Source organism: Emys orbicularis, chromosome 1 (assembly GCF_028017835.1).
Source record: "Emys orbicularis isolate rEmyOrb1 chromosome 1, rEmyOrb1.hap1, whole genome shotgun sequence".
Taxonomy (NCBI): Eukaryota; Metazoa; Chordata; order Testudines; family Emydidae; genus Emys; species Emys orbicularis.
In genome coordinates this window covers 226,174,204-226,201,418 of record NC_088683.1, presented here as the reverse complement: position 1 = coordinate 226,201,418, position 27,215 = coordinate 226,174,204, and the positions used below count along the sequence as shown (strand labels likewise).

Below are 27,215 nucleotides of genomic sequence, written 5' to 3'. Positions count from 1 at the left end.
GCAGCATAGTTGGGGAAGAAGAGATTCCCTTACCTGTGGAATGCTAGGCAACAAATGGAAATAAGTTATGCTGAAGATGACTGAGGAAAATAGGTCCCAGAATGATGAATGTAGCAATCATGGAGCTTGGTGAAACCTGAAATGCAGGAGAATGAATTTAATTCCCTATAAATGCCTGTTTTTTACTTTATGCTGAATGGCAATGTTTTCATTAAGGAGTAACTGAAAACCTGATCAAATAAAACCATCCCTGGATTCTGTGATTCCTGTATTATGTTGGCCTAGATTTCCTTAATAATGTTTAGAGAATGCTTAATGATGAGTGTCAGGTTTTAGGTTGCTAATTTATTTTATTTTTGTTTTTTACAAAATGGAATAAATTTTAAGAGAACAAAAAATAGCTACATGCCCTCATGATCTGCACCCTATGGAATTCTGAAAACATAGATTGCTCTTTGTAAAGTGCTTTGAAATCTACAGATGCCTGAGGCCCTGACCGTGCAATGAGCACCACTCAGACGGTCTGCATCTTCAGAATTCATTGCATGATTGGGGCCTAAAATCTATTATTGTTGGTAGTAGTATCAGGTTTTCTATCACTATGCAGAACTTTATTTCCTGTAAATGCCATATTTAATTCCAAGGTAACACCTTTATTTTCATGACCCTGACCAGTTTGGTGTATTTTCAGGGTGAATTTTTTACAAATACAAAAGTAGAAACTCTTGTAAATATAGACCCACATTCAAAAACATGTGAGTAAACTTACGCACATGCTTAAGTGTTTGCTGGCTAACATAAGGTGAGAATTTAGAGAACATCATTTACACTATATTACATGGATTTTATAACTGTTCTGGAATTATTTGTGGATGCATCCTGTTAGACGTTAGTACTTTTTTGATGTTGGCTAATATTTGGAGTGTGTGTGTGTGTGTGTGTGTGTGTGTGTGTTAAAAGAAAGAAATAACTGAATATTTCCACAATTTTTGTTTGACACTGTCTTTGAGACTTTAAAAATGTACTACGGTAATTAAAATGTAAACAAGGTATAAATGTTTTTAATGATTTCTCAATTATATCAATGCAGTGTTTTTCCTCCCATAATTATAGTGAAATAAGTGGTCATGAGGGACTGATGAGCCAAAAGACTGAAATTTTCTAATTAGAGGACAAGAGAAAAGTGCAGGTAATAGAAATATAAGCTTCCTCAATTGTGATGTGGTGGTTGCATCTCAGACCTTTTCTGGTGTGAATCTGGGAATATTCTGGGATAATAGGCTTATTAAATCATTGGCTACTCAGATTGCTAAAAGGATGGCAAACTTGTTGTTTTTTTGTGCAATGCAGATGGTGGTCATCCAATGGCCTTGATTATGCAAACACACACATGCAAAACTTGCTAATTGTCAGAGTGGTTAAGCACTGAAATAAATTGCCTAGGGAGGTTGTGGAATCTCAATCATTTGGGATTTTTAAGAACAGGTTGGACAAACACCTGTCAGGGATGGTCTAGATCAGGGGTCGGCAATGTTTGGCACGCGGTTCGCTAGGGTAAGCACCCTGGTGGGCCAGGCCAGTTTATTTACCTGCTGACGCGGCAGGTTCGGCCGATCGCGGCCCCCACTGGCCGCGGTTCGCCGTCCCGGGCCAATGGGGGTGGCGGGAAGTGGCGCGGGCAAGGGATGTGCTGGCCGCGGCTTCCCGCCGCCCCCATTGGTCCGGGACGGCGAACCACGGCCAGTGGGGGCCGTGATCGGCCGAACCTGCCGCGTCAGCAGGTAAATAAACTGGCCCGGCCCGCCAGGGTGCTTACCCTGGCGAGCCGCATGCCAAACGTTGCCAACCCCTGGTCTAGATAATGCTTAGTCCTGCTTTGAGTGCAGGGGACTGGACTAGATGACTCTCAAGGTCCCTTCCAGTTCAATGATTCTATAACTTTAAGTACATGAGTAGTCCCAGTGACTTTAGTGGAGTATTGAATTGACTGCGAAATCCTCAACAAACATGACATCCACCATAATCTCTTCACCTCCGAAAGGACAGCCATACAGTCCTTGAAATCTAATCACCAGATAGTGATCAAACCAGCAGACGAAGTAGTACACAGCCATTGTAGTCCTCAACCACAATGACTATGTTAATGAGGCCAACCTACAGCTCCCTGACACCACTTACTATAAAGCAGTGGTTTTCAAACTTTTTTTCTGGGGACCCAGTTGAAGAAAATTGTTGATGCCCATGACCCAACAGAGCTGGGGATGAGGAGTTTGGGGTGTGGGAGGTGCTCCGGGCTTGGGGGGACGGTTCAGGGATGGGGCAGGGGGCTGCAGGGTGGGGCCAGGAATGAGGGGTTCAGGGTGTGGGAAGGGGCTCTGGGCTGGGGCAGGGGGTTGGGGTGCGGGAGTGGGGGTCAGGGCTCTGGGCTGGGAGTGCAGGCTCTGGAGTGGGGCCGGAGATGAGGAGTTTGGGGTGCAGAAAGGGCTTCTGGGTTTGGGGGGGTCTCAGGGCTGGGGCAGGGGATTGGGGCGCGGGCTTACCTCCGGCAGCTCCCGGTCAGCGGCGCAGCCAGGGTGCAGAGGCAGGCTTCCTGCCCGCCTGTTCTCCAAGAGAATCTACAAACTCATCCCCCACGAACCCACCCCAGGGGCCTTCTACATGCTTCTCAAGATATGCAAGCAAGGGAACGCAGGCAGACCCATCATCTCTGGCCATGGCACTCTTACTGAAGGAATATTGGGCTCACAGAAACCATCTTCAAACCACTCACCACACAAAGGGCCAGGTTCCTTCAGGATAAAACTGATGTCCTCCGCGAACTCCACAATATTAATAACTTCCCTCAGAACACCATCCTTGCCACCATGGATGTCACCTCCCTCCCTGCATCAACATCCCTCACAATGATGGCATAGCTGCCTGCCTCAAATATTTACAAGACAATGGACAACCCTCAGATATCCACCCCAAACACATCGCCAAACTCATTCATTTCATCCTCACCCATAACAGTTTTACATTGAACAACAACATGCTTTTTGTCAAAACCAAAGGAAGAGCCATGGATACTAGGATGGCTCTCCAATATACCAACCTCTTCATGGGCCACCTTGCAGAAGAATTTCTGGACAAGTGCACCACAGAACCAATGATATACCTGAGATACATGGATGATATTTTCATCCTCTAGACCAGGGGTCTCAAACTCAAATGACCACGAGGGCCACATGGGGACTAGTACATTGGCCCGAGGGCCGCATTTACTGACACCTCCCCCCCGCTGCCCTCGGCCCCGCCCCCACTCCACCCCTCCGCCCCGCCCCGCCTCTTCCCACCCCTTCCCTGCCCCCATTCCAACCCCTTCCCTGAAATCCCCACCCCAACTCCGTCCCCTCCCTGCCCCCAGGGGGAGCAGGAGGGGTGTGGGGTGTGGCGGGGGCTCAGGGCAGGGAGTTGGGGTGAGGGGTGCGGCAGGGGGTCAGGGGGCTCAGGGCAGGAGGTTGGGGTGCAGGAGGGGTGTGGGGTACAGCAGGGGGTTCAGGGCAGGGATTCAGGGTGCAGGGTGCGGCAGGAGTCTCAGGGCAGGGGGCTGGGGTGCAGGAGGGGTGCAGGGTGCAGCAGAGGGCTCAGGGCAGGGGGTCAGGGTGCAGGAGGGGTGCAGCAGGGAGCTCAGGGCAGTGGGTTGGGGTGCAGGAAGGGTGCAGGGTGCAGCAGGGGGTCGGGGTGCAGGAGGGGTGTAGGGTGCGGCAGGGGGTTCGGCTGCAGGAGGGGTTCGGGGGGTGGGCTCCAGCCCAAGGCAAGCCGGGGGCAGGGTAGGCTCCCTGCGTGCCTGCCCTGCCCCCACGCTACTCCGGGAAGCGGCCGGAACCTGGGGAAGGAGGGGCGCAGGGGTGTGTGTGGCTGTTGCTTCAGGTACCACCCCCAGCAGCTCCCATTGGGGGAATGGGAACGGGGAACCGCGGCCAATGGGAGCTGCTGGGGGCAGTGCCTGAAGCAACAGCCACACACACCCCTGCGCCCCTCCTTCCCCAGGTTCCGTCGGCTTCCCGGAGCGGTGCGGGGGCAGGGCAGGCAAGCAGGCCGGGAGCCTGCCCCCGGTGCGCGTCGGGCCGGAGCCGCTCTAGGTAAACGCTGGGGGAGCGTGGGGGGGCCGCGAGGAGCTTGCGGGCCGCAGAAAGTAACTCTGCAGGCTGCATGCGGCCCCCGGGCCGCGTGTTTGAGACCCCTGCTCTAGACAGATGGCTTACACTCGCTTATAGATTTCCACCACAACTTTAATAATCACCACACATCCATTATTCTCTCTCTGGAACACACCCATGCTAGCATCCACTTCCTGGACACCACAGTCAGTTTCAACAATGAAACCCTGGAGACAACCATATATAAGAAACCTATGGATCACCACAGCTACCTTCCTTGATCTAGTAACCACCCCAAACACAACAAGAAATGTGCTATCTACAGCCAGGCACTCTGATACCACAGAATATGCTCTGAGGAGAAAGTCCAGGATACACACCTTAACACGCTTAAAACTGTCTTCACCAAACAAGGAGACACTACCCGAAAAGTAGATTGCTTCATGGAATGGGCCACCCAAATACCCCAAGAGAACTTGCTTCAATGCAGAAATAAAACCCGCTCTGAACACACATCCCTAGTTGTCACTTACCCTTTATGGGTTCCAGTGTTGGATGGTATCATCAAAGTACAACCCATACTCGTTGGGGACCCCATTCTGAAAGAATTCTTTCCTGAACCCCCACTTCTGGCCGTCAGACAACTCCCCCAACCTCTCCAAGCTCATGATCAGAAGCAAGCTCCACACAGACCAGGACACACCAACTCCAAAGCAGCATCAAACCCTGCCATAACAACACATCTGCAGGTTTTGCATCTATCTCTGCTATTACAAAGATCAATACTCCCCACAATACACCTTTCAAGATCCCTGGATCCTACACATGCCTATCACAACAACGTGGTATACCTCATCCAGTGCACTAAATGCTCCAACAACAATTATGTGGGTGAAACCAGACAATCACTACACTCTCAAATCAACTCACATAGGCAAATGATAATAGAGAAAAACACCCTATTGTATGGGTGAATACTTTTAACAAAGCAGTGAGTCTCTATCTGACCTCTCGGTTTTCATCCTTAAAGGAAATCTACACAACACTTTCAAAAGACAAGCCTGGCAGCTTAAATTCATTACTCTGCCAGACACCAAAAATCACGGACTGAACAGAGACACTGAATTTATGGTTTACTACAACAATCTGTAATCCACTAATCTTCTCTTTTTGTCCTATGTCTTCAGAGATGTTAACAGGCCATTCTACTATGAATGGTCCCTTACAATATGGGCTAACTAGCTATGCTAAACAATCTGTTCCACCTTGCGTTTTGCTGGGAGTTCCTTTCCCAGAGCTGAAGAAGAGCTCTGTGTGGCTCGTAAGCTTATCTCTCTCCCCACAGAAGTAGGTCCAGTAAAAGATACTACTTCACCAACCTCGTCTCTCATATACTTAAAGTTAAACTCATGCGTATTTTGTAGGACTGGGACCTATATTTTGGATGTGCAACCTGGGTGACTTACATTTACAAGAGAAATTTTAATATGGGGAAATTTCCAGATTTGTGAAGGGATTTTGTGTTTGTTTGGGGGAGGAGGGTGATTTGTTTTTTTTTTCAGCTTTAATATTGCATTAATGCTAGTGTCTTGCATTTAATTTGCCCTTCACTCTTTTTCTATGAAGGTCATACATTCTTGCGTGGTCACTAATTGTGCAAGTAGTATTCAAGCAGAAGTACATTTATGTTGTTACTTTTACATTTCAAGGTGTATTCTCTATTGTTCTTTACTTGGTGCGAGAGACTTACCTTCTGTTTATAGTATGATAGTGCTACTCTGAAGAAGGAGCCCATATGCAATTTTGCACTGTTTAAGGCTGCTGTGAACAACTGATTCACTGAGGGAAGCAATAATATTATCTCCATGTATTTCAAAATGGAAATGCTGGTTAGTATTGTTTCCCAAGCATTTGGTGAAAACGTAGTAATTTCTGTAGTACATTCTTGAAAATTTGAACCTACAATATTACACAAGATGGGAAGGGTAAATCTTTTTCAGATTATTTTGAAAATATTGTTATTCAGTTGCCTGCTCATTGACCTTAAATGTAAAATAGATTATTATTCACCAATTTACTTTATAAGATGCTTTCAAAATCTGCTAGTGTCTGCATACTTAATTTTGTTTGTCTGAGAAACCTGTAATCCTGTTTTCAAATCTTGATTTGCTTATTAGCCTTCCTCATCCTAATTGAAAAAGAGAGAGAGGCTTTGGACTAAAACCCAATGATGGCTGGCCAGACATTGAAAGATTGTTTGCACAGCTGCATCTAGGCAGTAACCAAACCATTAAACAACCTAGTGGAGGAAAATGAATAAGAGACACTTGTTGGCCGGAACATTAAATTTCCTGGGCAGTACTATGCATGTTATGAAGTCATTGCACATGCTGGGTCAGTGCCCTTACCCATTCCCCCACCCCTCCACCACCCACTGCCCCTCCCGCTTTACGTTCAGGAATAATTTGTGCTTTGCTTTTTCATAATAAGATAGCTGGCTTAAGACACCAAAACAATTCCAATGAATGATGCACTCGGTGTATCTTAAATATAACTTAAATTAAGAACCTTTTCCTGATAGTTAAATGATTCACTGACATGAGTGAAGACAGTGTCTGGATATCTGTCTTGTCTCCTTGCAAATTGTAGATTATGAAACTGGGCTACTGCGCAATAATTTAATCAGTAGCATCAGAAGAGCATTAAGCTCCATTAAACATTGGGTCACCATCATAACAGACAAGTATTAAATTATGGCTTGCAATTTAGCAATGCTTATTCAAGAGGCAATCCTTAGGTTCCTGGCAAGTGTTTAATGGTTTATTATCGAACAGATGCTTCAGAGTTTAACATATGACTAAAGTGTCAAGTTGTGTCAGAGAAGATGGGTGCAACACTAAAATATGGTTATGTCACTTTGGTTCTATGACTACATTAGACACAAATCAGACCATATATGCAAAAATGAAGTGATTCAGTAAGGTGTCATTGAAATTAGGACACTTAGTAGGTAGTAACATTTAAATCAAGTAAGGGCTTCTCAAAATGCTCTTTTTTCCCCGTCCAAGGTTGGTGTACAATATCCATAGCTTATTCTGGGACTGCCTTTGTAAAATCTATTCACCAGTGATAGTGGAAAACTTTCCCTGATGAATGATGGGGATGTCAGCCATCCATTTCTGAAGAAGTTTAAATTTTTATGTAAAATAGTAATTTTTAGGGCTGTCAAATGATTAAAAAATTAATTGAGATTAATCGAATGTTTAGCATATCTGGCATGTAAATACCTTGCAACGCCGGCTACAACAGTGCCATGTGAACGCCTGTTCTCACTTTCAGGTGACATTGTAAATAAGAAGTGGGCAGCATTATCTCCCATAAATGTAAACAAACTTGTTTGTCTTAGCGATTGGCTGAACAAGAAGTAGGACTGAGTGGACTTGTAGGCTCTAAAGTTTTACATTCTTTTATTTTTGAGTGCAGTTATGTAAAAAAAATTCTACATTTGTAAGTTGCACTTTCACGATAGAGATTGTACTACAGTACTTGTATGAAGTAAATTGAAAAATACTATTTTTTTAATCTTTTTTACAGCGCAAATATTTGTAATAACAATATAAAGTGAGTATTGTACACTTTGTATTCTGTGTTGTAATTGAAATCAATATATTTGAAAATGTAGAAAACAGCCAAGAATATTTAAATAAATGGTATTCTGTTATTGTTTAACAGTGTGATTAAAACTGATTAATCGTGACTATTTTTTAAATCTAGTTAATTTGTTTTGCGTTAATTGCTTGAGTTAACTGTGATTAATTGACAGCCCTAAAAATTTTATATTCCTTTTGATTGTGATAATCTTCTGATTGAGACCCATCACAGGACTGTCTTCCTGAGTCTTCAGACAGATGGCTCCAGTGACTCTGCTCTGCTGTTCATATCTTTCTCAAGCATCATCAACAGAGTGAAACTAACAAGACTCTCTAGTCTGTTTCACTGTTGCTATTCAGAACCCTGTAGGCAGCAGTGAAATCGTCAGGAGGCTTGTCAGTTCATTGCTGTTCAGTGCTTCTGCTGCTAAGGAAAGCTATGAGTGACAGTAGAGGAAGGCATTGGAGCTACGTGGTGGGTAGAACAGCAGAGGTTCTGAGGTGTGGGTTTGGCTAGTTTGGGGGCTGAGGAAGGGGGAAGTGAGATTGAGATCTTTTCTCTGTCCAGCTTCAAATTTAGCAGAATTTTATATCTATCTCTGTCTGGTTGGTAAGAAGAAGCCCCCATGTAGGAATCCCAGCACCATCTCCTTTCTCAGCAGCTGGGGATGAAGGAATTGGGTTTCTCAGCAGAATGTCGTTCATAGACATCTTTCTTGTCCACCTTTTGACAACTAGTTTTAGTTCTCTGTTAAATGTCTAGTAAAATAGTTCAAGCCCTCATCTAATGAAGACTTATGTCATTGTGATCAATATGTTGTGAAGAAAGCCTTCACTGTTGTGCAAGAAACCAGAGTGCTCCTTTCATTGTTAGAGGCTGGGAACACTGTGCTAGTGCTACAGTTTCTGGTGAAGGAAATTAAGAAGCTGGCTTCAAAATGGTTGAATTTCTCTCCAGTGGCTAGTCTGCAGAGTTACACTGGTGATCAGGGCCGGCTCCAGGCACCAGGCAACCAAGCACCTGCTTGGGGCGGCACCTGGTAAGGGGCGGCCAATCTTGGGGTGGCGGGGGGGCAGCGCGGCATTCCGCGGGGGGGGGCGGGCTCCGGCGGCTCGGCGGGGGGGCGGCGCGGGGCGCGGCACTCGGGGGGGGACTGCGGCAGGGGGGGCGGGCTCCGGCGGCGCGGCGCTCGGCGGGGGGGCGGCGCGGGGCGCAGTGCTCGGGGGGGGTTCCGGCGGCGCGGCGCTCGGCGGGGGGGGGGGAGGCTCGGCGGGGCGGCGCTTTTTTTTGCTGCTTGGGGCAGCAAAAAAGTTAGAGCCGGCCCTGCTGGTGATTGCCTGGAAGGAGAGCATATGCTCATCCTTCTGTCTGGAAGATACAATGATGGTGATTTGAACTATTAGGATAATGTGGTGAGAGAGGCTACCTGGGTTAGAAGGGTTCTTCTGTGACTGAGTGTCACAGTTACTAAAATCCAAAATTTCATGTATGTTTATTTTTAAACAGAGTACTGTCACAAATCTGCATGTATCATCTTGTCATACTATTTTTTCCCTTTTTGTTTTAGAAAAATCCTTTTAAAGCGCACCAGCTAACATGTTGCTGAACTTTTAGTGCAGGATATGTGTGTCTACATTTCAAAAATGTAATGTGTATGAAATCCTTTTTTTCCATTCCCTTACTTTTCCTCTCTTCACAATGGTGAAATTCATCACTGTGCAGAGGATCAGCTGTAAGTGGGATGTCAGTGGGGCATGCTGTTTGCATCTGGGTGAACATTAGTCTGTGTTCATAAGCAGTACAAGTTGTCCTTATCCACCAGTGCTTGGCTTAAGGCAATAGCCTTACTGTTGAAAGACACCATTGCAGTGGAAATAAAGAAAGAGGGGTTCTAATTAATACAAGAATTTCAGTGTGAAGTAAAGACTTTAAGGTACTGTATGTGTGGAATATGCTTGAGACTGAAATATTACCTAAGCATTAGTATGGATACGGAACAATGGAAGATAGGAGTGTGACTAATAAATGCATGTTTGATAAGTGGTTTGGCAGTCAGAAATAATGGATGTTAAGTGATATGTTTGCAGATTCTTCAGATCAGGCACTTTCTAAAATGTCATCCTCTGGAGTATTATCATGGTTCAGGAGCTTTGCTATGGTGCCAGAAGATTCCACAGCAGATCCAAGGCACAGAGATGGGGAAAGTAAACTGGGATTCCTATTCCTATTTAAGAACAATTCGTTTGGACTTGTGCAACTATTAAAAAAGGCAACTAGTCATATGCTTTAGGCATGCTTGATGTCACTGTAAAATACATAACAAAAATACCCAGTAAGGTAAGCAAGCAGTACAATTCTCTGTAACTGTTTCCTTAGAAATCTGTGGGATGAATATTATTATTGACTTTGAAAAAGTCATGATTTTTCACCCCACTTTTCAACCAGCGCTAATGGGTGGCATTGAAAATAATTAATATTTTACATATAAATCCACCTTTCCAGTACTGGTAAAGAAAACAAAAGGTTCTTAATCAAATCAAAATAAAGTGTGCTATAATTGGCTATAGCCAATGTAACAAATGTTAAACTGTATTCTCCTCTTTGTTGCTCTCTTATGAAGATTGATGGGAACATGCATGATTAAGGCAGCAACTTTCTTCCGCCCCCTCCACCCAGTAATATTATTTGGTGCTACTTGTTATACTATATCCATAGTTGGTAATGATGATCATGTAGGGAAAATCCAAATCCAAACACAAAATAGAATCCAATGGTATAACTGTGTGTGCTTTCTTTATTAAAAAACAACAACAACAACAACAACAACAAACAAATCCAAATAAACCCCCAAACCAGGTGAAGCTTGCCAGATTTCCTGACCATCTTGAAACTCAGTCCAAGTATGTGCTGAACCAGAAACCCAGGTAAAATTGGGCTCAGATTTAATCCACCTTGTCCTCCCTGGAGGTTCCACCATGTCCAGGTCCCCTACCAAATGGGTCCTGGGAGCATCTCTTTGTGTTGTCTTCAAGGGGGCAGAGACCTGGAACTCTCACCTCTGATATGTTTAAAGGTGTCTGCCTGTCTCAGTTCTTCAGTGGATGGCTGGCAGTCCTGCCTCTTTCCCATCTGTCAGTGTGGGGCATTCTAGGTGCATCAGGTCATTGCAGCAGCAACAAAACCTGGTGACTTCGGGTCAAGTTCTGCTTTGGGTTGTGCCAGTTTAAACCTCTGAACCAGTCATAGTAAAATTTGTTATCCTCATGTGTGAGAAAATGCATGTAAAACAAAGCTGCAGCATTTGGCATAAATATATCATCCCAACATATTACCAGTGCCGAATGATGGTATCAGAGAATGAAAGTGGAGCAAACTGATATGACTTACTTACACATTCCTGGTATTTACCAATGATGGGGAAATATATAAAGAAGTAGTACAGATGTTAATTATGGGCTTGATATTGCTGTGGGGTTTTTTTATTTTAGTTTTTTTCGGGGGAGAGGTCTGCTGTGGTGCTGCTACTTGTTCAGAATAGATGCATTCCAATATAAGCATACTCGGAAGGTGTCTTCTGAAGCATATCCTGGAAGGACACAAGCGATGGTAAAAGGCATAAAAAACAATGGCCAGTACTCTTGTACATGGTTAATGTCAGTGTAAGCCTTTGGCTTACATATGTGTATAAGGTTTTGGGCATTTTATAGATACATTCATAATTTTTTTAACATCTAATTTTTAGGTTAGGCTGTAAAATCTGAGGTATCACTGTCCAGTAGTGCAAATTTTGACAAAAAGATTAAGGCTATTAAGAACAAAACACTAACTTTTTTAGACATTAATAGGTATATTAATGTATTTGATCAATGCTTTTAAGTTACAAAAAGTCTCTTACCAATTTAATCAGGTTGTAGAACTTTTTTTGGTCCAAATCACAAAACCATTATAAATCGCAAATTATACCAGATTGTAAAAATTTCTGTTTGTGAAAGGCTGAAGACTAGGAATTGCATGGGCATTGCAAGGGAGGATTAAGGGTGCTTGGTTCACAGTTTGGGGAACCTTGCACTCTGACTGTCTACATTAGGCCTGATTATTAATAGCCTCTACCTTGTGTAGTTTTTTGTACCGATGTCAAGTACTACTGTTCCAATATGGGTGCATTTTACGTTTGGTTAGCACAGCTGCAAATGATTACGTGAGGTGAAAGAGAGTGGGGAATTGGGCCCAATGTGTCTTGCTTTTCAGAGTCATTTGTCTTTTAGTCTAATGTGCATAAAAAGCTGTGATTGAGACTGGTATCTAGAAAAGATGAAACTATTAGAAGTTTTATCTGTACAAAAAGCATTCCCTATATCAAAGGCCATCCTTTAAAGGTTTATGATGGTCCTATTCTTAGAACAACTTGTTCACAGAAACATTTATTCTTGGCTGAAACTATGACTAGTTGGGTTACTGTGTATGGTGGTGGGAAAGCAAAATGAAAACTAAAATGGAGATGTTTATATGGTGAGCCTTACTTTTTAATGTTGGTGGTTTGTTTTGGGTGTTCTGCTTTGTTTACCATAATCTACCATGGATTTTCCATCAAAGTGTGTTCTATCATAAGGCTTTGCATTTATGCTTAGAATTATCTTTAGGGATTGTGGTGACTTTATCACTGTGTGGGAAAGATTTGAAATGCAAAATTATTTATATAAAGTTTGCACTGTGTATTACATAAATGTCTGAGTTGCAGACCCCTAGAATACACATTGCCTAAGGGTTAGAACAATTCCTGAGTTTGATTGGCTTCAGGCCGTATTGCACACTCTCCAGATGTTTTTCAACCATTAGGCACAATTATCCGAGTTTTGCCCTGGAACCCAGATGGTATTTGTTCTATCACTTTAGATTTTTGTTAGGGCTGTCGATTAATCACAGTTAACTCACACGATGAACTCAAATTAATCACGATTAAAAAAATTAATCACGATTAATCGCAGTTTTAATCTCACTGTTAAAAAGTAGAATACCAATTGAATTTTATTAAATATTTTTGGATGTTTTTCTACATTTTTAATTTCAATTATAACACAGAATACAAAGTGTACGTGCTCACTTTATATTTATTTTTGATTATAAACATTTGCTCTGTAAGAATGATAAAATAAATAGTATTTTTCAATTCTTTACATTTGTAAGTTGCACTTTCACCATAGATTTTTTTAGTTACATAACTGAACTCAGAAACAAAACAATGTAAAACTTTAAGTTTAGAGCCTACAAGTCCACTCAGTCCTACTTCTTGTTCAGCCACGCTAAGACAAACAAGTTAGTTTACATTTACGGGAGCTACTGCTGCCTGCTTCTTATTTACAATATCACCTGAAAGTGAGAACAGGCGTTCACATGGCACTTTTGTAGCCGGCATTGCAAGGTATTTACATGTCAGATATGCTCAACATTTGTATGCCCCTTCATGCTTTGGCCACCATTCTAGAGGACATGCTTCCATGCTGATGATGCTCGTTTAAAAAATAATGCGTTAATTAAATTTGTGACTGAACTCCTTGAGGGAGAATTGTATGTCTCCTGCTCTGTTTTACCCGCATTCTGCCATATATTTCATGTTATAGCCATCTCAGATGATGACCCAGCACATGTTGTTCGTTTTAAGAACACTTTCACTGCAGATTTGACAAAACTCAAAGAAGGTACCAATGTGAGATTTCTAAAGATAGCTACAGCACTCAAACCAAGCTTTAAGAATCTGAACTGCCTTCCAAAATCTGAGAGGGACGAGGTGTGGAGCATGCTTTCAAAAGTCTTAAAAGAGCAACACTCAGATGCAGAAGCTACAGAACCCAAAAAAGAAAATCAATCTTCTTCAGGTTGCATCTGATTCAGATGATGAAAATGAACATGCGTCAGTCCGCACTGCTTTGGATAGTTATCAAGCAGAACCTATCATCAGCATGGATGCATGTCCCCTGGAATGGTGGTTGAAGCATGAAGGGACATATGAATCTTTAGCGCATCTGGCATGTAAATACCTTGTGATGCTGGCTACAACAGTGCCATGTGAATGCCTGTTCTTACTTTCAGATGACATTGTAAACAAGAAGCGGGCAGCATTATCTCCTGCAAATGTAAACAAACTTGTTTGTCTGGGTGATTGGCTGAACAAGAAGTACGACTAAGTGGACTTATAGGCTCTAAAGTTTTACATTGTTTTGTATTTGAATGCAGTTATTTTTTTAATGCAGTTATTTTTTGTACATAATTCTGTGTTTGTAAGTACAACTTTCATGATAAAGACATTGCACTACAGTACTTGTATTAAAGGTGAATTGAACAATACAATTTCTTTTGTTTTTAGAGTGCAAATATTTGTAATAAAATAAATATAAAGTGAGCACTGTACATTTAAATAAATGGTCTTCTATTATTGTTTAACAGTGCGATTAATTGCGTGATTAATCGCGAATAATTTTTTTCATCTCTTGACAGCCCTAATTTTTGTTAGTGCATGCTGGTTGCTTGAGAAATGTGAGAAAGCAGCTGCAGTACCAGTAGAATGGCATGGTGTTGTTAGATGGACTCTTGAGCATGTCTTTTGACTTGTAGACACAAGTGCATGCTATTCTTGGTAAGTGTCCACATTCAAGTTTCCTATTGGTTCAAAAGGGAGATACTTTTGGTCAAGAAAGATGCACAGAGGTGAAAGTTTTTATATGATGTCAGTGTAGAAGCTGCTTCCATTTCCTTAAGTTTCAGAAGGGTAAAAAGATGGTTTCTATCTCTTTACTATTTATCTATAGATTATACTTTTAATAAAATGTTTATCCAGTTGCCTCCCACTAGTGAAAAGGCAGACTTGAAGCTGGAAGGAAACACAGTTAAGAAATCTTCAAGTACTTTATACACAGTGTCTCTTTTTTAAAAGGATGCCTTATATTTTACAAATGACCTATTTATAGCACAATTATTACTTACAGCCAGATGCATGATAGTGCATTTTTTGGGGGGTGGGGAACTACAGATTCTACAACATTAGATACACGGAGGAAAAGAAAGTATTGGAAATCTGTTCAATGGAAAAAATGAGAGACAGCCTTATATCAGGATCAAGTAGATTTTAAAATATATGGCTACCATTTTTGGAATTTGAACAAAATAAATACACAGATAATGAGATGAGCTTGACCAAATACATATAGATCTTTTAAAGGTAACAAATACAAATTATGAATCTTTAATACTTGTATAAAAATTAATGTATATTTATAAGATGTGAAAAGTTCTAGTTATATAGTATAAAAAGATATCATCATGTAGTTTCCAGATCCATCATTTAGGTTTTGCACAAAAGGTTTTACAAATCCTGATATTAACAGAAAAGTATTAAGAACTTAAAATACCCAAACCTGTTGGAATTTAGACATCATTCCTCTAATACTTGTAGCCCATATATTTCAGCATTGTTTTAATGCAGTAGATCTCAAATTACAACTGTCAAACAACCAGTTTTCTACATTGTTCTTTCCTCTGGTCTCCAGGGCAATCAGAACAGACAGAAAATGCTATGTTGAATTGGTTCAGAACTGGAAGATGGGTTGACCAGCAAGAAGGTTTCTGTTTTGTGAAGTGATCTGCAGAATAAAATGAGGGAGGCGGGGAGAGAACCAGCATGCTAGTGCATTAAAACCAGAAAGTAAAACAGACTAGAAGGAAAAGTGCTGGTTGACTAGTAGGTTTTCATTATCATAGCTGAGCGAATTGCAAAGACAATGCGTAAATGATAGAAATCATATTAGATAAATAATAATTAAAAATTCTAATATGTATTAATAAGAACATAAGAATGGTCTGACTCAGTATGGTCAATGGTCCATCCAGCCCAGTATCCTGTCTTCCAACTGCGGCCAGTGCCAGATGCCTCAGAGGAAATGAACAAAACAGGGCAATTATCAAATGATCCATCCCTTGTCGTCCAGTCTCAGCTTCTAGCAGTCAGAAGTTAGCTTTTTAAATTATTTTTTATGCATCCTCAGCCAGGACCATGTTTGTGTTTGCACTGCACTTAGCACCCTGGGACCCTGATGTGGAATGGGGCCTCTGCATACAAACCTTAAATAATGTATTATTAAATATAATCTTCACCTGAGGTGTCAAACCTCTTATTGGTTGTTTTTTGGGTTTTTTTGGGAATGTGGCCCTGCGAACATGGGCAGAGGACTCAGGAGGAGCAGGGGCAGCCGCGCAGCCGGAGAGAAGCGGTGGTTTCCCCTTCAAAGCGCCGCTTCTCTCCAGCCGGCTGTGTGGCCACCCGGTGCTCCTCCTGAGTCCTGCAGCCATGTTCCCCGTGCTCCTGTGACTCGCACCTCCCGCCTGCTCCCCTGCCCCTGTAGTGCAGCCCCTCCCCCCCGCAGGAGGTGTGCCGGTGCTGAGCTGCCTGAGTGCCCGGCCCTGGGGCCCCCTGTTGTTGGGGGGTCCCATGCCAGGACACCCTGTGTTCACTGTTAAATCTGCCCCTGAGCCGTGCCGCCCAGCTGGAGCCAGCCATGCCGCCGCGCTGGCGGCATGGCGAGCTGAGGCTGTGGGGGAGGGGGAATAGCAGGGGAGGGGCCGGGGGCTAGCCTCCCCAGCCGGGAGCTCAGGGGCTGGGCAGGACGGTCCCGCGGACCGGATGTGGCCTGTGGGCCGTAGTTTGCCCACCTCTGGTCTAGGCTGTAAATACAAATTCACTTGCTAATGTGCCAAGTTCAATATCATTCTTTATGAAAACATTAATTTTATAAAGGAAAGTTTTAAGGGCATGATGGAAGCTTCACTGTGATAAACTATCTGTAGATATTTTCACTTTGTGCTAAGCATGTTTGATAATGCTTGGACACCTTACTGGAGGATTTTTTTAAATATAATGTAACAACTAAACTATGTTTATTAAAAAAAAAACCATTTTTTTCTTAGTAATGATGGGCTTAGCTTGCAAAATTTGGATCCAGATCTAAATTTCCTCAAAATTGAGGTGTATGCAGATGTTTCATGTAGTTTCTGGTCTATCTCTAGTTTATAACTAAACTCTCAAATTGTGCTGAGGCTTTAAACCATTCCAACACCAGCCAAAGAAGATCTTTCAAATTAAAGTATCAAATACCATGATGAATGCCTACCATCCTCCTCCCCCTTTGCAGCCAGTCATAGCAAACTATTTTGAGTAAATGCCTGCATTCCCCATATGAGAGATGGTATTAATGTTGGCTTCATTCAAAGGATTCCTGACTTTTGCTGCTGTGGGTTGTTTGGCAGGCTTCTTCCTCCCTCTCCCCTTTACCTCCAAGACATTTCTATTCCCATTGACAACCACACAAACTTTCAGCATGCTTCAGCATTTTTGGTGTGCAAAGGCCACAGCTGTATGTTGAACAATATATCATTTATAATCCAATAAAATAGTCCTAAATAAAACAATGATAATCTCTTACATTGAGAATAATAATAATCAGGGACACCGATCCTTGGTTTTCATAGAAATATGGACGGAATTGCAAAATTTGGGTCTTCTCACTGCATTTAGCAGTATTCTCCACATTTTAAGTTTTCCTTACAAAAAAAGAAAATGGATTTAGCTGTTAACTTTTGGCAATGTTGAAACTATCTTTCTGAGTTGGCAGGCGGGTATATTGAAACAAATAGCACCCAGAGGAGTGTGAATTTTCAAGTTTGTCAAGAGCAAACTCTGCAGGCATGAAAACAGAAGAAATTTTAATCACGTTGGCAGGACAGGACATGAATTTAGCTTAGGAGTGTAATATCAGAGAAGGGGGGGGATGCCTATTTCATCCCACCTTTCTACTGAAACCCTTCACATTGCCCCAATCACACTTCTTTGCTTCCTAGATCCAGTCTAATGTGAAGACCCCCATACTTTCTCTGCTGTTCCTTTCAACTCATATAGGATATCGCTCCCCTTCTCCTGATAAAGAATAGAACAAAATGGAAAAATAAAAACATTAATTCCTACTACTTTGTCTCCTTGTTCATTTGTGGTACTTTGCTAAATTAGGTTGCTACTATGTGCATGCTGTTTCCTCTGGTAGGAAAAAACTTCATACAGCCATAACACAGATGCACAATGGATCCAAAGATTGTGCTGACAACCTTAACTCTGTATGGAGTGTAGTTGTAGCCATGGTGGTCCCAGGATATTAGAGAGAGCAAGTGGGTGAGGGACAATATCTTTCATTGGACCATTTTGAGCCACACAGAGACTTGAAGAAGAGCTCTGTGTGGCTTGAAAGCTTGTCTCTCTCACCAACAGAAGTTGGTCCAATAAAAGGTATTACCCTTAGGCCACACAATGTGAACTACTATTTAGTGGGGCCTGGGTTGGAACCCAGTGAAGCATGGAGGGCTCAGGTTCCCCTATCCCTGGCCACAGACTCTTGCTGCTGGGCGACATGGAGGTCATGGACTCTCATCGCTGGGTGGTATTGCTGGTATCAGACAACAAACCCCTCTACACATGGTGGAGAATGCAGGCAATGCCCAGGTTCTGTTAAAAGGGCCACTGGAATACCAACTGAAGTGACCCAAAACTGAAAAGCTTTGCATCCCCGTCCCCCGCCCCCGATTTGTTAACCTTTTGAATACCTTATTTTTATTGCATTTTCAGCTCATTTCATGACTTTGATGCATGATTTAATCCTGTCATATAAGATGATAAATTTGCATGCTAGGATCGTAAATCTGAATTTATTCACACCATATATAAGCAAATAAAAAAATTGTTTCCTCTAAGTTTATAGAAGTTTTTATAATTTTAAGAATAACTGAAATGTACTAATATCAAGCAATTGAACTGTGCGCCAACATTGGGTGGGCCAACATTAAATAGTGTTACAGTAGGTGACAGCCTTAGAATGTTAACCATAGTCCTTTAGTTCAAAAGGTCGCTTTTCTCACCCTTACTCACACAAACTGAAGCACAGCTTCAGAGAGATACAAAGACTGACCAATGGCATTTTCAAACGATAAAACAGCAAGCAATGTCAGTCTCTTGTTGGCCATCATCGATTGAACGTATGTTTTAATGAGCCTGAGCTTTGAAAAGCTGCGCTCACCACTCACAACTGTGACTGGCAGCATGAGCAGAATCTTCAAAGCTATCCACACATTAGGAAAAACGTCCTTTAACTCTGCATCATGAATGAATTGGAGAACTTGGAGTTGTGAGTGCTTCCCGTGTTGCAAAATGTGATGGACATTGTCCAGTGCGACAGGGAGATCTTTATCATTGATGATGTCTGAACATTCCTCATGTGTCAGAGTCCGATGAAGGTCTGTACAATTGCTCAAGAGTGTTTTCCTGTCTGTCAGCAGCTTACTAAGGTCATAAAAAACTGCCCAGATCTTATTGTGGTGCTTCATATATCCAAACCTTTCTTTGATGGACACTCAGGCAGTGTCAATGAGCGAGCAAAAAAACACCCTCTTGAATTTTTCTTCTGAGCTTCCTATCATCTCATCTCTGCTTTTGGAACCAAACTGTCTCTTCTTCCAATGAATACAAGCACCACAACTGGGCTCTTACTTCACTTTGTTCTTGTATCTCAGTGACTGACTGGTGACACCGCACCCCTTATACACCCACAAAGGCACGGCTGACAACATTGTAGGAGGTTCAAGGAAAATGTAGTTCTCAGAAAGTCTGGAAGGTTCCATGAGATTCTACAAAGATCCAGAACATTCTATGAGGTTAATGAATAATGAGTCCACATATGGAATACCTGAAACATTTTACTTCAAACATTCTATTTTCCCTTTTGCCACTAACAACAAAAACAGCACCCTGAGCCTGGTGCCCCCCAATCCCAGCCACCACAGGCAGTAGCTTGCCCCTAAATCTGACCCTAGTTTTCGATTGCTCTTTAAGTAAGAAATAGAATGACAAAAATAAGCGACTTAGAAAGGATGTTCTAATTTGGGATAATAGGAAGAAATGCAGCTCATTCATTATTGTGGCAAACTATTCTCAAAACGTCCTGTAGTCTACATTTTAATTATGGCTTTGCTCTTCCTTGGTTTTATGAACTTGGTGAGGCAGGCAGTTGCCTGCATTTCTCTCTCCCTACAGACTGTCTGCACAAGTCTCTTCTATACCTGAGTGACAATTAAAAATATACAAGAAGCAAAGCAAAAAAAAAAAAAAAGGCTATTTGAATGCAGTTTTCTTTAGAACTGACATATACTATATGTTTATTGAATAGCTCTATAATGACTCATTTTTAATTTGTATTATTAGCTGGTAGTGATATGAAACTAGTTTTTCTGATTACATCAATGTTTCATTTGATTATTCCCACACAGTCTACGTAAGCAATGTGGGAATTGTTAAATGAAGAAATATCAAAAGTACTTCTTGGCCTTTTTTTTTTTTTTTTTTTTGGCCTACTATGAAAAGACATCAAATGTCTGCAATCTGTTTTAACACATTTTTTTACATATATAATTCATGTTGTATCGTCAGGAAAAAAATGTTCTGCCAACAGTTTGAAGTACTATATTTAGTTCCTTTCAAAAAAATACATGTGCCATTATATGAGAGATTTCAGATGTGAAATAACTTGGAAAATGCGATTCTCAGATTTCAAAAGCCTAACAAGGCCTCTAACAGCTTTCTGGTAAAGTATGTGAATATGGATTATTCAGAAAAATTCAGTGAAAACTATTTTCACATGTTTGGGGGAGTGGTGCGTGTGTGGGTCTGAATAAATGCTTTTTGAGAGTCAGTAATCTTTGAATACAGTCAGATCAATCCTTTTCTCAACTTTAGTTGTACTTTAAGGTTTACATCAAAGGGAGGCAGCACCTGCATAAATTGGAATGTAGGAATGTAAGGTGGCCTTTTTTTTTGCAAGGGAAGTGACAGGGAGAAAGTACTGCTACGTATGTATCATATAACAGTGCTGGACTTTATTCCCCATGTCTCTATACTGAATGTAACTGGTAGTGAGAGTCCTGGAAGGATATGGCAGCACTTGGGTGAACTGAGGACCTCCTGTTCAAATGATGGGAACAAATAGAATTGACACTTCTGGACTAGAAATAGGGATTCTACCTTTGGAGGAGGTAATAGTGTCTATATTCTGTGAAAGAAGCAGGATCCTCTTAAACATGCGCACGTACACACACACACTGTGCCATGGGTGTGTATCCTGGTTTATAATCTTACATTTTTTATACATTTTTTTTTCTTTAATGAAGATTGGATACTCAAAGCATCGATTCTTGTGTTTCCTTTTAATAACAACAACAACAACAACAATTAATAATAATTAATAAATATCAAATGGACTGGCTAATGTGGTAATACATCCAAAATGACAGGCCATATTGTTTTGGCTTGGCAGATCATGAGTGTTTCTACTTTATTTAAATCATCCCTTTTATCTATTGATGGCAACCAAACCATACAGTTTTTGATCTACCATTTGTCCTCAGTGGGTCCAGCTTAACCAATCCAGAATCCCTTCTCCCCTTTTCCCAGTATTGATTCAAGAGATAAGAGGGTAGGGACTTATTACATCAGCTTTCATTATTGAACACCAGACTATTGCCTTTTCCCTTACTAGAGAGTAATTTAGTGTAAAATGAGTCAGAACACCATTTGTTGTTAAAATGCTTATTTTTCTCTTAATATGTTGCCGTATGTGTCTCTTTCAGTAAGTGGACAGCTACTCAATTAGAAGGGGAAAAGGAGTGCTGAGGGCACAAAATGATAGGTTGATGGTGTGGTGCCTCTATGAGTTTGTTTACACTGTTGGGGGAGGAGGAGAAAAGCGTGTTCTTATATCAGGCTAGCTAACCTGCATTGGCTAAGTTGGGTAAAAAATAGCAGTGAAGACATGGCAACTTGGATCAGCAATTTGAGTTAAACTGTAGGGTAGCCCGGAGTTGAACTGTGTGTTTGTGCAGTGTCTAGAACAATGGGGACTTAATCTTGGTTGGGGCTTCTAGTGTACTGTAATACAAATAAGCCATGTGATGTCCTCCACAGAAGAATCTGTCAGGCTGGACTGTATAGAACATATTCTAGGTAAATGTACTTGTGCTGGGATGCAGACTTCTTGCTTTGGCTGGGATAGGATCCTGCAGCCATGACCCAGTGGTGCTGCTGGGGGAGGCCACATCGTGGCATAGAGGTTTGAGGACTGAATCCTGGCAGGACCATTCAGAACTCCACTTGAAAGCCTCTCTGAGCTGAGGTAGTTAGATGTATCTGCACCTAGTTATGCTCAGAACCTCAAACAGGCCCAGACTACTTTCATGTGGAAAGTGAATGGGATTTGCTGTCTAGAAATCAGAGAGGAAGATAAAAAATTTCCTATTTACACGGTATGATTATGTATGGTTTGTTTTTGTAGTTTGAAGTATAAGGATTTAAGATGCATGAAGAGATTATGGCCGTGTGTGTGGTGTTTTAGTTGCTCTCCAAGAGAGAAAAATCATATAAAATGAAAACAAAACCCCATAGAATTTTCTGCACAACCTGGGACTCCTGTGAAGTTCTTATTCAGCAGACATATGGGCTCTTGCACTCACATGCTGTCTTACTTAGATTTTTATTTTTCTGATTATTCAGTAAAAGTGTTGTCTTTCGTTCCCAAATAAGATAATAATTTTTAAAGAGCAGATTGCTTATTTCCTTTATATCAAGATGAGGATGGTGGAAACTCCTGTTACTACTTGTGATTTTTTTGTTTATTTGCTAAAATGTCTATAGTAAAGATATGCACAGTAGTTGTAGCCATGTTGCTCCCAGGATATTTGAGAGATAAGGTGGGTGAGGTGTATGAATGACCTGAAGAAGAGCTCTGTGTGGCTCGAAAGCTTGTCTCTCTCACCAACAGAAGTTGGTCCAATAAAAGATATTATCTCACCCACCTTGTCTCTATAGTAAAGGTAGTTCATTTCAAATTAGTTATGGATATTGCTTTCTGTTAAGTAATGCTACTAAATGGCTCCAGGTAACTCTAAATATTATGTACTTAACTAGGAGTTTTATTAAATCTTACATAGTGAAGATTTCTAGATGATAAGTAACTTATAGGACACCTTATAACTACCGGGTTGTCGGGTGGGATCGAACCTGGGTTCTCTGAAGCTAAATATCTGGAGATATTTAAGAGCAGGTTAGATAAATGTCTATCAGGGATGGTCTAGACAGTATTTGGTCCTGCCATGAGGGCAGGGGACTGGACTCGATGACCTCTCGAGGTCCCTTCCAGCCCTAGAATCTATGAATCTATGAATAAATGCATGAGCCTCCGCTGCATGAGCTAAAAGCCACATGGCCCTTAGCTAAGGCTGTAGAGCAGACTCCTTAATCTCTAAGTGCCACTAGAGGAGACAGACACCACGCCCAGGAGGTGTGTGGGTTACACAAGCTTCCCCATAAATTCTGCCAGTTTTGGGCCTCTCCAACAAAGACTACCAGTCCAAAAAACAAAAAAACAAAACACTATAACAAATTATGTCAAGTACTGTGGTGGGTTTTGCTGCAGGCAAAAATATGTAGTAAGCTAGACTCAAATTAAGTCTTAAACCTCATGTTCCACGTAGTCTTGCTCACTCGTTGGGACAGATTCTGTCCCCTATTCCAACCACCATACACTGTTCTATTAATATATGGCAGCTATTAATGCACTGCAGCTGGCCAGGGTAGATTCCCAGCAGCATAGGTTTGCCATAAGTGACCCTAGGCTGCTGTCTTTGGAAGACCTGGCATAGGAGATGTGCCAGATTCACATGCATAACACATGGCACTACAGGGATTCAGGGCTGCCATAAATGGAGGAACCAGGCCTGCTGTTTTGGCCCTAGGAGCAACCCATAATCTGGAGCATGCAAAAGTGGCATAAAGCCACCTTCTCTGCTCTCTATGCAGCATAGAATTAGATCCTTTGATTTTTTTTTAATGCTTAAACATTTTGCTTATCCTTCATGGGCTTTTGCTTATTTAGTCCATTTTAGTTTGACTTTTTATTTGTGAAGTCCAGAATGTTAACTTTCCCCCCTTTCCCTCTCTTCTTGTAGGTCTTGATGATTGCCTGCAGCAGTATATTAAGAACTTTGAGAGAGAGAAGATTAGTGGGGACCAGCTACTACGTATTACTCACCAAGAACTGGAGGATCTGGGAGTCACCCGAATTGGCCACCAGGAGCTTATCTTGGAAGCAGTTGACTTGCTCTGCGCATTGGTAAACTTCCTGGGAAAGAGGGGAGGGGGAAAAAACAGGAAAGATATATTATTTGAGAAATTGCTAAATAGTTCAACAAATTCTTGACATTAAATGCTAAATTGCTTATATATTGTAAAATACGAAGTAGTGCATGCCATCATGCTGAGCTGCTGATTAGAAAGAGGCTTTTAATTTAATAAACTGATGTCACAGATTTGAGGCTGAGAGGCTTGCACATCAACCTTAAGAAAAAATCAGCCCATCCTAGATCAACTCCCCTTCTCAAAGGCTAGTTTCTATTCAAATTGAAATGTGAAATTGTTGTATGAGAGTGCAATAATTGGATTCTGGTTGCCCTTTAAAAACAAAAGGTCCTGATATTAATCAAGTCAGTTTCCAGTGTCCCTTTCATGCACTCCCTTAGAGTATTATAAATTACATGTTGGATGATTATTCCAGTTTGTTAAAACATAGCTGCTTTTATTTTACAGTAAAAAGGATTAACTGTTGAAATAATTATCTAATATGTAAATAATTTGTACGCTTCCTGACATCTGGTTACAGACATGAATGGTATAACACGCACTAAGAAGGTTGTCTGCATTCTCAGCTGTGGGATAGGTGCTACTTCTGGGCATGGGATTATAAAATGAGAAGATAGTGGGTGATTCCACTAAAATGTTCTTGATTTTTCCAAATTACTGGGGTTTTTAATATGAGCTAGCTTTTAGAGCTTCAGAAGCATCTGTAGGGAAGCCTAATCCCAGTGGAGCAAATCCAAGATGAAAGATTCAAGTGCTCTTCAGAGGGCTTTGTAGTCCTGTGTATCTGCCAAAGTTGTTTTTCCATGTGACAAGTCTGTAGGTCGTATTGTCATGTCTTTGGTGGGAGTTTGGAGTGGGGACGGGACTCAAATTAAAAAGAAGAGGGAAATACAATAAGACAAGAAATAAGATAGAGGTTGGGTTTTGAACATACTTCCCCCTAAGAACATTCTGTACAGTTGTACCATTGTTGACAATGACACACAGAGCTTCAGTGCAATAGGAAAATCTAGTCCTGGGGTCCGAACGTATTTAAAATGTTGTGTGTGTGTACACACATATATATGTGTGTATATATATAGAGAGAGACAGACACACACGGGAATCTTCTGAGAACTGCTGCAGATGTGCAGAGGGATGTAAAGTAGGTTACTTGCTACAGTATAAAGTGCAATGAAAATATAAAGAAAACAAATTTTAATTAACTCAGAAGAAACAAAATTGAAATTAGTGTGTCTGGAGTGGCTGCACAATAGTATGCACCAGACAGATTGTTACACTGAGCAAGCATTGTTTGTTATAGCTGGTATATGCTTGTTTCCTCATGCCCAGTTACTATAATTTATTTTTTGAGAAATAGGTGCACCATATATTTATAGTTACCACACACATAAAATAATATAATGGAGTTGGATTACATACACAAAATATGAGGAATTTGTAGTGAAGGTTAAGCATCATGCTTAGTTTGTGCTATTGTCTAGACATTGGTGATCAATGTTATGTATAGGTATGTAAGAAAGATAGGGTATACTAACCTTATTTAAGCAAGTGCTTAATTGATTACCTGTACCACCTTTCCTAAGGTTCTTTTAATTTCAATTGCTTAACTAAAGAAAAGGATTCAAGTTGAATTTAGTTTTACTGAGTTTATTAAATATCCTTAACAGTAGCAGCTAAGAGTATAAGGATGTAAGACAACAAAAATAGTATTGAGTTATGATTTGGCTAGCACAAACTAGAAAATTGGTCGATATAACCATTTACATTTTTCAGACTCAAATCACACAACCACAATAGAAACAATACTTACACTTAATCACTTTGTTTAGATTTTTGATTGAGTTCCTCAGAATAGGGCCTCGCTTGTGCCAACTGGTTATCAACACCGGTGTTGCTAATGCAAAAAAGGAAAAAACAATCCAAAACTAGAGCACAAGACACAGCTTGGTCAGTTACTTATGTGCCAATTCACCCAGGTCTCCTCTTCCTTCTTTATTGGCTGGTTAAATACCACCCGATCACATTCAAGGTTTTGGTCCTTCTCTTCCATTCACCTTCAAGGGATTGGCCTAAATTAACTGAGGAACCACCTCACTCATCTCCCACGACAGCTGCATTTCACTGGAACTATGCCAAGTTCCTTATGTGCAGGAGACACAACTTCCTCTAAATCTGATTCATGATTGTGGAGCTCATGTCTGAAGGACAGTGGAATGACCTCAGTGCAATCAAAACATAATGAAAAACTCACTACTTTGCTTAATCTTCCTTTAGTAACACCACCACAATCACGTGTTTAAACTCAAACTCCCTAGGGATATTCTGGAGTTCACTTAAGTGTGTGAAGTATTAAGAAACCATGGCGATGAGTGTGGTATAAAAAACTAGGTAACCAGATTAACCACCAGGGAAGGATTTCCTCTCTTCTCCGCTTCTTCCCCCCATTCTTTTAATTTCTTCTGTGAATTCTGAAACAACTTTTTTAAAAAATCCCAGACAGATAGCACAGTGGGGGCTATCCAGTTTATTGCACTGATTGCAGCATGTATGATTACCTGCCTTGTGTGCAGGTGACATATATATGAATTCAGTGCCAGCAACTCAAGGCCCTCTGAGACCAAGTACAGCCTCTTGAGACCAGAGGGGCTGAACTAGAAGAGCTAAGGGAGATAGAGAGGTACGCAGATGAGACTTTCAGGGAGACAGTAGAGCAGTTCCACCCCCAGTCTGTTAGTCTCTTTGCTGTAGAGGAAGATGAAAATCTTGGGGAAAGAGAACATCAAGCTGGAGTGGAGGGAAACAATCTCATAATTGAGGCCCCACCTTCTAGATGATGTCATGGTATCCTCTTGCACTGAGGATATCCTTCCAAGGAAGGAGATCCCTGTTAGGATTTGATTATCAGAAACATAGATAGTTGGGTTTTTGATGGCTGGGAGAACCGCATGGTGAATTGCCTGCTGGGTGCGAAGGTTGCTAAGTTCTTAGAATCATAGAAGATTAGGGTTGGAAGAGACCTCAGGAGGTCATCTAGTCAAAGCAGGAACAACACCAACTAAATCATCCCAGCCAGGGTTTTGTCAAGCTGGGCCTTAAAAACCTCTAAGGGTTGAGATTCCACCACCTCCCTAGGTAACCCATTCCAG

The 27,215-nt window shown here is 41.5% G+C and overlaps 1 protein-coding gene across 5 annotated transcripts in view; it reads left to right on the top strand.

Annotated features, from left to right (window-relative positions):
- Window positions 1–27,215, top strand: part of CNKSR2 (connector enhancer of kinase suppressor of Ras 2) — a 361,047-nt gene that overhangs the window by 27,676 nt on the left and 306,156 nt on the right. For all 5 annotated transcript variants that reach the window (XM_065413945.1, XM_065413940.1, XM_065413934.1 and 2 more), the window contains exon 2: window positions 23,877–24,040. In XM_065413945.1, coding sequence (XP_065270017.1) covers window positions 23,877–24,040 — 164 coding nt within the window. The remainder of the gene's footprint in view (window positions 1–23,876; window positions 24,041–27,215) is intronic.